General features: G+C 46.0%; 2 protein-coding genes across 3 annotated transcripts in view; one reads left to right on the forward strand and one right to left on the reverse strand.

Annotated features, from left to right (window-relative positions):
• Sfxn2 (sideroflexin 2) overlaps positions 1 to 2,838 on the reverse strand; it is a 28,426-nt gene extending 25,588 nt beyond the window's left edge. For both annotated transcript variants that reach the window (XM_057777969.1, XM_057777970.1), the window contains exon 1: positions 2,751 to 2,838. The gene's annotated coding sequence lies outside the window, so the exon portion shown is untranslated. The remainder of the gene's footprint in view (positions 1 to 2,750) is intronic.
• Positions 2,839 to 3,065: 227 nt separating this feature from the next.
• Positions 3,066 to 13,203, forward strand: part of Arl3 (ADP ribosylation factor like GTPase 3) — a 60,496-nt gene continuing 50,358 nt past the window's right edge. The window contains exon 1 of the mRNA XM_057779242.1: positions 3,066 to 3,170. Coding sequence (XP_057635225.1) covers positions 3,168 to 3,170 — 3 coding nt within the window. The 5' untranslated portion in view covers positions 3,066 to 3,167. The remainder of the gene's footprint in view (positions 3,171 to 13,203) is intronic.

The raw sequence follows: 13,203 nt of genomic DNA on the forward strand, positions 1-13,203 counted from the left end.
TCTGTGACTCCAATTCCAGCAGATCCAGCACTTTCTGACCTTGGTGAGCACCACACACTCATGTAGTGCACACAAGTGCAGGTAAACACGTATCAAAGTAGAAGGAGCCTGGGAGCAGCAGCACACAAAAAAGTCTACCTCTGCTGGCTGGTGGGGGCACACGTCTTTAATCCCAGAGCTCAGGAAACAGAGACAGGCTATCTCTGTGAGTTTGAGGCCAACCTGGTCTACAAAACGAGTTCCAGATCAGCCAGGGTTGTTACATGAAGAAACCCTGTTGGGGGGGTGACGGGGGACACAACAACAAACAAAACAAAAATCACAAGTTCAGACATGAGCTTTACATTGAAACTGTCTCAAACCAAGGTTGGGGGGGTGCTGTGAGGGGAGTGGACAGGCAAAGGCACTTTGCCCTGAGCCTGACAACCTGTGTTCATTCTCCAGAACACACAGTAGAAGGAGGAAAGCAGACTCTGCAAGTTGTCTTCTCCACACACAAACATGGCGGCAAGTCCAACAGAGACTCAGGGCAAATGGCTAACTGTAGTTAGCATCCCAAGTGTCTGCTGGTCTCCAGGCTCACTCAGAACCAGTGGCTCTTCTCACCCCAGCCCTACCCCAAACCTCTCCTGCTCCTGGGTTCCCTTCCTCAGCTTCTCATTCCTATATAACGCTCCCATATCAGCCAGCCCCTCTCTTGAGCCCGCTCCCTTGCTCCTCTCTCTCTCTTGGTCCTCTCTCGTTCTCCTCCATTCTGTTAGCCAAAGACTACTTTGTCCCCTGGCTCTGAACTCTTCCAGATGCCCCTGACTATACTTTGCCACATGTGTACAATAAAAACCTCCTCAACCATACCTTGGAGTGGTCATGTCCTCACTGTGTACACATAGTACCTGATCACCACATACACACAAACAAACTTTACATTGTTTTTTAAATGAGAGCACAATTGTGACAGAAACAGAGGAACGAGAGAGGAGAAAACAAAAAAGCAGCGCAGCACTGATGCTTCCTAGAGAACACTGATCTCTAGCAAACGGTACCAAAGCTCAGATCAGGGACCACAGGCATAGCTCTGAGCTAGAGTACTTGGGAGATCGAGGCAGCTCCTAACTCCAGGAGACCAGACCAAAGACTGCTAAAACAGTGAAATACTGTCAAGGTTGCCTGGAGCAAGCTGGAGAATGACGGTAATCATTAAACCAGTAGGCCCAGGACCATGCCACATGATGGCTGATTCCAGCTCTAGCGTGCCAAACACGCAACAAACGTGAAGACAAAATATTCATGCACATAAATACATAGTTGGGGTTTTTTGGCTTTTTGTTTTTAAAAAGGTTTTATAAAAAGTACTTTACTTGAGCCAGGCATAGTGATGCATGCCTTTAATCCCAGCACTCAGGAAGCAGAGGCAGGCGGATCTCTGTGAGTTCGAGACCAGCCTGGTCTACAGAGCAACTTCAAGACAGCCAAAGATACACAGAAAAACCCTGTCTCAGGAAGACAAAAAAAAAAAAGTACTTTACTTGAATATAAAAATATCTGAAAACTAGAGGGACGCTTCAAACCCAGTACCCAGGCAGATTTGTGAATTTAAGGCCAGCGTGGTCTACAGTGAGTTCCAGTCCAACCAGAGTTACTCGATGAGACTCTGTCTCAAAACAACAACAAAAAAAGATAACAAGCAAACAAACAAACAACAACAAAAAAAAAAAACCCTGAAAACCCGTTTAAGAGAGATCTGCCTTTGCTTCTGTAATCTTAACCAGTTTGGTAGGAAGAGGGGTGAAGCCTGAAGCCCAGATTAAACTATTAATACTATGCAGCACCACCTCTGTGACAGGCAATGATCTGTGCACTTGACATAGATAGAGAACAGGTAAACATGCGTGAGCAAAGTTCCAGAGGTACCATCTCTACCTAGACCATCAGCTGTTAGAAAAATTCTCCGTTTCCTGGTATAAACTAGTCTGGGGCAAGGGAGGCAGTGTACCTTGGTGGTAGAGGGCTTGCCTACCCTGCACAAGCCCCTGCATTCAGGGTTCAGTCCCCGAGGGCAGACAGCACGCCTACCTGGGCCACAGTGTTAACAAGCAACATTGTAAAATAAAGTTTACAAGTTAGTTCGTGTCCCAACTCTATTGCCTACAGTAACTGACTTCTAGAGTTGTGCGGAAATAAATTCTGTCTAAAAAGCATTCCACTAGGAGGAACAGAATTTCTCCGACGGCAGATTGGACCAAAGTTGAGAACCTGGCCTGGCAAGACTGGACCTGTGTCGAGAACCCGGACTGGCACAGAGGCAAGGGTAACTCTCCAGTGATCCTGTGCACGAAGGAGTGGGAAGGAGCGCTTACAGTCCAAAGTGGCTTAGTAAAATCCAGCGGACCCCAGACGGTCTAACACTCCCGCTCTCTGCTAACCTCGACACTACGACGGGTCCCCAATCTCCCTATCGCCCTCTCTCAGGCGATCTCCCCGAACCCATCAGACATCACGTGTCCTGGATTCTAACGAGCCTGTGGAGATAAAGGAGCAGACCATAACTCGGGTGCCCCAAAGCCTGGCAGTCGAAGACAACGAGGGACAGAAGGGAGGAGTCCACTGGAGCCCTGGTCCGTCCCACCCGCCACGCGGCTTCAGCAGATGGAAGTTCAGCCCGCAGGGTCCGGCAGCCCCAACAGAGCAGAGGCAGGAGACGCGGGGCCTGGAAGCAGCTGTGCAACCGGCCTTCACTGGAGGCCCCTTACCTGGTCCCAAAGGGATGCACTCGGCGACTGCCACCAGGCACCGCTGACTTGGAAGCCTGAACTGGAGGATCGCGGCTAGGCCGGGGAACACCCCCTCGCGCTACGCCCCCTTTTCTGACCAATCACAGGCCACAGGCTCCCGCCAGCCACGTGGGCGACCCTGCCCCTCCCGCTGGGTCGCTCGCCAGCCTGCCCCCAGCCTTCCGCCACTCCCAAGACCGCCTGCGCAGTGGGCGGGCGCTTTGGCGCGCTTGCGCACTTTGGGTAAAGAGGAGCAGAACCCCGCCCCATCCCGCTACTCTGCTCCTTCGCTGTGCGTGCGAGGGACGTCAGGGGCGGTGCCGCAGCAGTTACCCCTGGTAACCGGGGAGGCAGAAGGAGGAGGAGGCGGAGGCGGAGGAGGGACTCGGCTTGAGGATGGTGAGTGTGGGGGGTCCCCGGTCTCTCTGGTTCTGACCAGTCACCCCGATCCTGTCCCCAGGCCCAGGGCGGGGCGCTGCGCTTAAAGCCAAGGGGGACGTGGGATGGCGCTCGCCTGGCTCTGTAGGGTTCTAGATTGGTTTCGGGGGCGAAGGGGGAACCCCAAAGGTGGGCCCTGGAGGGAGGCCTAGGCCTGGGGAAGGAGGGAGGGATTTGCGATGAATCGGAGGCTTGGGAAGGGACTTGCGGAGTGCTTCGCTGGCGGGGAAGGAACCTGGGTTCCATCATCATTCTGGCCTCTGGGATGAGGGCGGCTCCGGGGAGCTGCGGAGATCAGGCCAGGCACACAGGCTTAGATCTTCCTGCGAGTCGAACTCTCGGCGCCTCGGGACTGTGGGGTCCGCCCGAGACCCGGCCAGAAGTGGGATAGGCGCGGTGTAATGTCTTTGAGATCACCCTGGCGGCACCAGGGACTTGTAACCTAGCTTTCCTAGATGCTCGCGTCTCTGAGTGAGGTGTATAGGGAGTAAGTCCCAAGACAAAAAGAGGTACCGCTGGGAATGGATGCCTGATTTCAGGTCTCCGTGGTAGGTACGCTCCTGCAGCCCCAACTTAATCTCTGAAAGTTCCGCAAGGTCTAATGGTTGTTGATGAGCATTTATTCCATGTTGATAAAAGCAAACTAGCCTCTCGTGTCCTAGCATTTCCTTCAAACTTGTTGCAGCGTCCTTTTGCATGTGGCCACACGAAAGGTCTTCGTACCAGTAAGGTCCCCCAAACTAAAAAGAATGAGAAACTATAGAGAGTGAGCATCAATTTGGAGCAAGCCTTTTCTCCGTTAGCCTTAAAAAATTAAGGTTTCACCAACTTTTAAGTTACAGTATGTTACAGATTTAACTGGAGACACTTCGTTTCCTGTTGATTCTTTGAACTTTATTATTTTATTTAATGTGTATGGGTATTTAGCCTGCATATATGCTTTTGTACCACGTGTGTGCCTGCTGCCTGCAGAGGCCAGAAGAGGGCTTTGGTTGCCTGGAATTGGAGTTAGAAATGGCTGGGAGCCACCATGTGGATGCTGGGAAGTGCATACTGTTCCCCTGGAAGACCGTCAGTACTGCTGAGCAGCCATCCAGCCCTCCTTACCGATTTGTATACGGTGGATGGAGAGTAAAAATATAGGTAAGGGGAAATGAATATCTTTAGAGCTAGTCAAAGAAAACTTGATTTCAAGACATTTAGAGCAGGTTGGCTGGAAAATATTGAACTACTTCTGTTGACTTAAGAAGGGTAGGCTATCGCTCCGTTGGTAGAGGTTTGCTTAGTAGACATGAAGCCCTGCATACAAGGGAATGTGACAGTGCCGCCTATCATCCCAGCACTCCAGAGATGGAAGCAGGAGGATCCAAAGTTCAAGGGCTACGTAGTGATTGCCAGGCCAGCCAGGGATACATGAGACCTGGTCTCAAAAAAGAAGAAAATAAATGTCCAGCAGGAAAATTACACATCTACTTTTGGTCAGGTTTTTTTGTTTGTTTTTGTTTTGTTTTTCAAGACAGGGTTTCTTTGTGTAGCCTTGGCTGTCCTAGAACTAGCTCTGTAGACCAGGCTAGCTCAAATTCATGGTCAAATTATTGAACAAATGAATTTTGACAAAAAAAGAATCAGTTTACATTGTCAAATTGTTAAGTAGAATTATTTAATCTAAGGTTGTCAATCACATTTCATACTTGTTACATTTGCAGTTATTTCTAACCTCGGGCTAAACAGATTTTAACAAGTGTTTTCTTTTTATTATTTATACATGAGCTGCCCATTTAAAGGCTAAGTTTATCTTAACAAATGAATACATATATAAATATTTACACAGAAAATAAATGGATTTGCGAAAGTGGCCGTGGCAGCTCACACCTTTAACCTCAGCACTTGAGAGGTAGAAGGAGGAGCACAAATTCAAGGCCATCCTGGGCTACATGAGACTCTGTCTCATAATAAACAGATAATTTTAAAATTAATGAAAATAGGGGAGAATGGCTCAGAGGTTAAGAGCACCGGCTACCCTTCCAGAGGTCCTGAATTCAATTCTCAGCAACCATATAGGGACTCACAATCATCTATAATGAGATCTGTTGCTCTCCTCTGGCATGTAGTCATATATAATAAATAAATCTAATAAAATCTAATAAATCTTTTTTTGAAAAATTAACGAGAATAATTAGAACTGCACTTAAAAAGGCCCGCCAGTCTGTGTGGTGGCGTGGTGCATGCCTCTAATCCCAGTATTCTAGATGCTACATTAAGAGGATCACCATGAGTTAAGAGGCCATCCTGGGCTGCTACCGTTAGTTCCAGGTCAGCCTCAGCTAGGGGGACCCTGCCCCAACTGCCGTCCTCTTAAAAGAGAGAGCCACGTGCCAAAACAAGAGAAAATGAGATTTGTTATAAATGAGAAACATGAGAGGTACCTTACTTTCTTCAGTTTATCAGTTGAATGGACTGCATCATTTTATGATTACTTAATTTACAGTTATAGGTCATAATAAGTGAACCACTGCTCAGATTTCTGGGTGCAGATTGCCTCTGTATGTAAGTGTATAACAAATTGACAGTATTGTTAGATATCACTAAAGTATTCAATGTTCAAAATTAAATTTATATGTATATGTCTTAGTGTTTTGCCTGAGAGCATGTCTGTGCACTCTGGGCTCTGGGCATCCCTGGTGCCCAGGAAGTCAGAAAAGGTCATTGAAGCCACTGTGTGGGTGTTGAGAACTGAACCCCAGTCCTCTGCAAGAGCATCAAGTGCTTTTTTAAATCATATTTTGCCTACATGCATGTATATGTATCACATGAGTTTGTGATATCTTTCTGAAATCAGAAGGCTTCAGATCCTTTGGACCTGGAGTTATAGATGGTTGTGAGCTGTGGGTCCTGGAAATGAAACCCAGGTCCTCTGTGGGAGGAACAAGTGCTCTCAACCACTGAGCCATTTCTCCAGCTCCAAAGTAAATTTAAATATTTTATTGGATTTATTCATTTTATTTGATGTGTATTTTGCATGTGTGTGTATGTGTACCACGCATCCTTGCTAACCTCAGAGGTCAGAAGAGAGCATTGTCTCCCCTAGCACTGGAGTTACAGATGGTTGTGAATGACCGCGTGGGTGCTCGGACTAACCCAGGTCCTCTGCAGGAGTAACCCGTGCTTTTAACTGCTCAGCAATCTCTCCAGCCCAAAGAGATTTTTAAACATAAACAATAAGCAGCTAAGATTGTGGGCTGTGGTGGTGCACACCTTTAATCCCAGCACTCGAGAGTCAGAAGCAGGTGGTTATCCAAACTAGAGGCCAACCTGGTCTACATAATGAGTTTCAGGCTAGCCGAGGCTACATTGTAAGACCCCCTCCATCGAGAGGGGGGACAGGGAGGGAGGGAGGGAAGCTACGATAAATTAGTTGAGATTGTTTGAATTTACAAATCCATTTTTTTCTTTCTTCCAAAGTGTAAGTTATTCTTAGAACTGACAGTGGAACCCTGGGTTTAAATGGTCAATGTCATGACTAAGTGTGTCACATATAATGTCCCATGAGTCCTATGGATAAGTGTACCATTGAAAAGTGAGCTCTGCCAGGCCTAGTGGCACATCCCTCTAATCCCAGCACTTGGGAATCAGGTGATCTCTGTAAATTCAAGGTCAGCCTGGTCTACATAACAAGTTCCAAGACAGCCAGGACTACATAGTGAAACTGTGCCTCATAAATAAATAGAGAGAAAAGAAAAAAGTGAACTGTGTGTGTGTTTTAAATTCCAGCTGTGACTAATTTATTTTTTCTTTTTATTTTTTATTTTTTTTATTAATTAATTTATTTAATTATTAAAGATTTCTGCCTCCTCCCCGCCACCACCTCCCATTTCCCACCCTCCCCCAATCAAGTCTTCCTCCCTCCTCAGCCCAAAGAGCAAGCAGGTTTCTCTGCCCTGTGGGAGGTCCAAGGACCACCCACCTCCATCCAGGTCTAGTAAGGTGAGCATCCAAACTACCTGGGCTCCCACAAAGCCATTACGTGCAATAGGATCAAGAACCCATTGCCATTGTTCTTCAGTTCTCAGTAGTCCTCATTGTCCGTTATGTTCAGCGAGACCGGTTTTGTCCCATGCTTTTTCAGACCCCGGCCAGCTGGCCTTGGTGAGTTCCCGATAGAACATACCCATTGCCTCAGTGTGTGGGTGCACCCCTCGCGGTCCTGAGTTCCTTGCTCGTGCTCTCTCTCCTTCTGCTCCTCCTTTGGATCGTGAGACTTCAGTCCAGTGCTCCAATGTTGGTCTCTGTCTCTGTCTTCTTTCATCGCCTGATGAAGGTTAATATTCAGGAGGATGCTTATATGTTTTTCTTTGGGTTCACCTTCTTATTTAGCTTCTCTAGAATCACGAATTATAGTCTCAATGTCCTTTATTTATGGCTAGAAACCAAATATGAGTGAGTACATCCCATGTTCCTCTTTTTGGGTCTGGCTTAACTCACTCAGGATAGTGTTTTCTATTTCCGTCCATTTGTATGCAAAATTCAAGAAGTCATTGTTTTTTACTGCTGAGTAGTACTCTAATATGTATATATTCCATACTTTCTTCATCCATTCTTCCATTGAAGGGCATCTAGGTTGTTTGAGTGACTGAAACAAAAGTATTCTGGGCTACCCTGAACATTTAGGGTCAGCTGTTTTACCTGGCTTAGGATCACATTTTATTTAATTATTTTATTTTATATGTATGAGTGTTTTGCTGCTCGAAGAAGGCGCTGGATTTTCTGGAACTGGAGTTATGAATGATTCTAAGTCACTATCTGTCTGCTGGGAATGGGACCTAAGTCCCTACAGGAAAGAGCACAACAAGGACTGGAGAGATGGCTCAGAGGTTACAAGCACTGCCTGCTCTTCCAAAGGTCCTGAGTTCAATTCCTGGCAATCACATGGAAGCTCACAACCATCTATAATGAGATCTGGTGCCTCTTCTGGCATGCAGGCAGAATACTGTATACATAATAGTAAAAAATAAATCAATTAAAAAAAAAAAAAAAAAAAGGAAAGAGCAACTAGTGCCCAAACCGCAATACCATCTCTCCAGGCCTTCGCTGGGGTCTAGGCAAGTGCTCTACCATTCTTGATAAGACACAAGATGATGGTAATTTGGCACATACTAATATCCTAATCACTGTTATTTACCATGAACTCAATTCAGTTATTTATGGGCTACTTCCTACTTATATGTAATTATCATACACATACAACTTTTGCTGAGCGTTTCCATATTTATATTTTTGTAGGATCAGAAAATAGTAAGTGAAAAAATGAAGTTTTAAAAAAAGGAACTGCAAAGATGGTTCAGTAGTTAAGTGGTGCACCTGCACACGTGGGCAAAACATTCCTACACATAAAATTCAAGATAATAGCTGGGCAGGAGTGGCCCAGGAGGCAGAGGCAGGTGGATCTCTGAGTTCAAGGCCTGCCTGGTCTACAAAGCAAGCTTGAAAACTGAATATTAGTAGTGATGATGATGATGATGATGATGATGATGATGATGATGATGATAATAATAATAAAGAAAATGAGCTGGAGAGATAGCTCAGTAGTTAAAGCGAGCTTACCATTCTCTCAGAGGACCTAGGTTCAGTTCCGAGCACCCAACCACCCAGCAGCAGCACACAGCTACACAACAGTACACAGCCACACAACAGCTGTATACAGCCACACAACAGCACACACAGCCACATAACAGAACACATAGCCACACAACAGCACACAGCCACATAACAGAACACAGCCACACAACAACTGTACACAGCCACATAACAATCGCACACAGCCACCTCTAACTCCAGTTCCAGGGGATATGACACCCTCTTTTGACCTCTGCAGCTTTATGCAAATGTTGTGCCCATCTGTATACTCAGGCTTAAAACATACACATAAAATAAATGGTTTTCCTCCCTTAATCCCAGCACTCGGGAGGCAGAAGCAGGTGGATGTCTGTGAGTTTGAGGCTAGCCTGGTCTACAGAGTGAGTTCCAGGACAGGCTCCAAAGCTACAAAGAAACCCTGTCTCAAAAAACCAATAAATAAATAAATAAACAAATAAACAAACATGTTTCTCTTTAAAGAAAGAAAATGCACCCATAGTTACCCATCATGGCTCACTCCTGTAATGTGAGCTCTCTGAAGCTTGATGAAGAAAGACTGTGAGTTTAAGACCAACCTGGACAAGTGTGCCCTCCCCTGAAATAAAAATGTTCTTAGGAAGACAGGAGCATGGTTCAGTGACTCAGTTCTCGCCTAGGCTGTTCAAGGTTCAATCCCTAGTTTTTTGATTTATTTATTTATTTTTATTGTTATTGCTTTCTTTGAGACAGGATTTCTCTGTAGCCTTGACTGTCCTAAAACTCACTATGTAGACCAGGCTGCCCTCAAACTCACAAAGATCCTCCTGCCTCTGCCTCCTGAGTGCTGGTATTATTCAAGGTGAGCACCACCACACCTAGCTTATCTCTAGTATATGCACACATGTTCTCTCTCTCTCTCTCTCTCTCTCTCACACACACACACACACACACACACACACGCACACACGCCCCCACCCCCACCCCTCACACACACGCACACACATACACGCCCCCACCCCTCACACACACACACACACACACACCTGCACACACGCCCCCACCCCCCCCACACACGCACACACACACACACGCCCCCACCCCTCACACACACCGTCTCAAAAGGAAAGAAAAGAAAATACAGTACTGGCAGTGTTCATCCCCAGCTCTATACATTTTTTTTAATATTTATTTATTTATTATGTATACAATATTCTGTCTGTGTGCATGTCTGCAGGCCAGAAGAGGGCACCAGACCTCTTTACAGATGGTTGTGAGCCACCATGTGGTTGTCGGGAATTGAACTCAGGACCTTTGGAAGAGCAGGCAATGCTCTTAACCACTGAGCCATCTCTCCAACCCCCAGCTCTATACATTTTTTAAAAAAACATTTTAACCATTGTTTTGGGTGGCGTCTTTGTGCCCTACCTTACAGCATCACCTTATTTAACCCTCTTCATGTTTCTCAATAGATTTTTTTTTGTTTTTGTTTTTGTTTTTGTTTTTGTTTTTCGAGACAGGGTTTCTCTGTGGCTTTGGAGCCTGTCCCGGAACTAGCTCTGTAGACCAGGCTGGTCTCAAACTCACAGAGATCCGCCTGCCTCTGCCTCCCGAGTGCTGGGATTAAAGGCGTGCGCCACCACCGCCCGGCCCTCTCAATAGATTTTTGTCATTTTCTCCATGAAATCGTGGTGAGGGTTCCTCACATAGGGCAGCTGAGTACAGCCCTATTCTTCAGGCCTCCACTGGGAAGGACTCACTCATCTGAGGACTTCCCTCTTGTGTCCCTCAGGAACAATCTTTGTATCTATTTAGTGGGAGGGTGATAAGAAAGACAGCAAAGTTTGAGTGTTGATGGGCTGGCTCAGTGGGCGAAGGGGCTTGCCACCCAGCCTTATGACCCATATTGGATCCCCAGGACGCATTAGTGGAAGGAGTGTGCCGATTCTACTAGCTTCCTGCTGACTTCACAGGCACGTTGTCCTAAGCACATACCCTTACACACACACACATGAAAGAAGTAAGCAAATACAATTTTAGAAAATAGTTGCAAAAAAGAAGACAGACTTCCAGATGTTCCCATCACTCGGATCCTTAAGAGGTGAGATGGGACTGAAATCGTCCCGTTTAAGCTAGTTAGGCAGGGCCTGTGCTCAGCCGCATAGTGGCTACGGTACTCAAACCTTAGCTACTCCTCATGGCCGCACGTGTTTTCCATATTTTCACACATTCCTCTAGCCCCCTCCCCACTTGGGTTTTTTGAGTGACCAGTTTGTATCTTTTGAGTCAGAGCATCATGCCTCTGCCACGAGCTGAGTGTGCACAGATGGAGGCATAGATTTCTGTAGTCCGAGCCAGGTGTGGTGGTGCAGACCTTTAATGCCAGCACTGGGAGGCAGAGACCATGAGAGATCTGTCAGAAAAAAAGAAATAAACTCTACAGTCCAGAGCACATCTCTTTGTGATCTGGTTGTGGAAGAGTTTGTTTAAATGTTTTGCGGCTGAGTCAGAGTGCTTCTGCCCCCGCCCCCCAGAGCACAGATAACTTGTGCATGCCTGAGCTGGCAGCACGTGCGTATCGTTGACTGGAGTTCTTGTTTCTCGCTCCCTGTATTCAGTGTCTTGGGAGTTAAACCCTACATAGAGATCACGTCTCTTCTGTTCATGCTTCTGCTTGGAGAACATTATAGGTGTTAACGACAGTTGAATGAATGACTGTTTGGGTCAAAATTACACTGTAAAACATGAATTTCATTGTCTTTATACTGTAAAACCCATCCCCGTCATAAATTAACTTTTAATGACCATGTCATTTCATTTGCCACTTAAAGCATCGCATGGAGACTCGCAAGCGCAGGGCAGAGTCGCTCTGCTCTCTTCATCTATCCTCTTAAATCCGCTTATTCTGTACCTTTCGGCCAGAACCCTGCTACTATAAATATCCTCTTCCCTGTTTAGCGAGCCCTGGTAATCCTGTGACCCCCCCGTCCTGGGTGCTTGGGCTAATACATTGCGTTGTTGAACCAGCACTTGTGTTCCCAGGGCCGAGCTTGAGATGCCATCTATCGCTTTACTGGAGGGAAGAGATTTTAGCTGAACTTTCTCTCTCTGTCATTTCACTTATGGGGGAAGCAGCTGATGTTACTGCCTAATAAGGAAGATTGTTCGTTAGAAATTAAAAGTATATGGGGCTGGAGAGATGAGTACCCGGGGTTCAATTCCCAGCACACACATAGCAGCTCACAACTGTCTGTAATTCCAGTTCCAGGGTACCTGACACCCATGGCAAAACACCAATGCATATAAAATAAAAATAAATTAATTTTTTAAAACCCGCAAGAAAAAGTATGTATTCTGTATTGTTAGATTAAGAAAAAGCACCTTCTCTTTTCTCTGTGCCGGACTCCTTTAATGATAGAAATTAGGAGGGGCGGGGCACCCAGGAAGCAGAGGCAGGTTCCCTATGGAGGCCACTGATACATACTGAGTTCCAGGCCAGCAAGGGCTACATAGTGAACCCCCTCTCAAAACAAAACATGAAGCTGGCGGTAGCATGCTTGCCTGACATGCACGAAGCAGCCCTGGTCGAGCCCTCGCATGAAGGGAAAGTTCTTTCGCTTCAGTGGGATGCTGCAACAGAGATCCATGTTCTTGCTTTAATTGGCAGTTTCAGACATGAGTAGGCAAGAAAAACTTGGTCTCCAGGCAACAGCATATGTATCTGGTGACTCCTTGCTTAAGAGCTAATTTTTGCTTTTTTAATTATGTGGATGTGTGTATTCCTCTTGGAGTTATTACGCAGTCTGAAGCCACCCCACATGGGTGCAGGAGCATGATATTCTCTCAGCTCTGACCCACCTCTCTGGCCCTAGTCAGAGATTTCTTTTTTTGTTGTTTTGGTTTTGGTTTTTCGAGACAGGGTTTCTCAGTAACTGTGGAGCCAGTCCTGGAACTCGCTGTGTGGACCAGGCTGGCCTCGAACTCACAGAGATCCACCTGCCTCTGCCTCCTGAGTGCTGGGATTAAAGGCGTGCACCACCACCACCTGGCTATTCAGTGTTTTCATAGCGAGGAGGCTCTTGATGAAAAACTGAAAATGCTAATTTTAAACTTTATAAATAATATAATATTTTCTATAAAAAGATGACAGATTCTTCCTTGACAGTTTATACACTGGGGGTAATGGATGAAAGTTTTACTTGTGGCATTTAATGTGTTAATTTGATAAATTCCCATTTTTGAGTGTATTTTAAAGGAAGGAATGATTTCAGTATAGCTTATAAAAATTGAGGCACAACTTTGTTTAGATGTTAGTTATGAATGCCTCGTACAGTGTCCCAGCCTCTCTATTGTGTCTGTTTTTTCTGAAACAGCTAGTCTATAC

This window comes from Chionomys nivalis, chromosome 8 (assembly GCF_950005125.1).
Source record: "Chionomys nivalis chromosome 8, mChiNiv1.1, whole genome shotgun sequence".
In the NCBI taxonomy this organism is placed as follows: Eukaryota; Metazoa; Chordata; class Mammalia; order Rodentia; family Cricetidae; genus Chionomys; species Chionomys nivalis.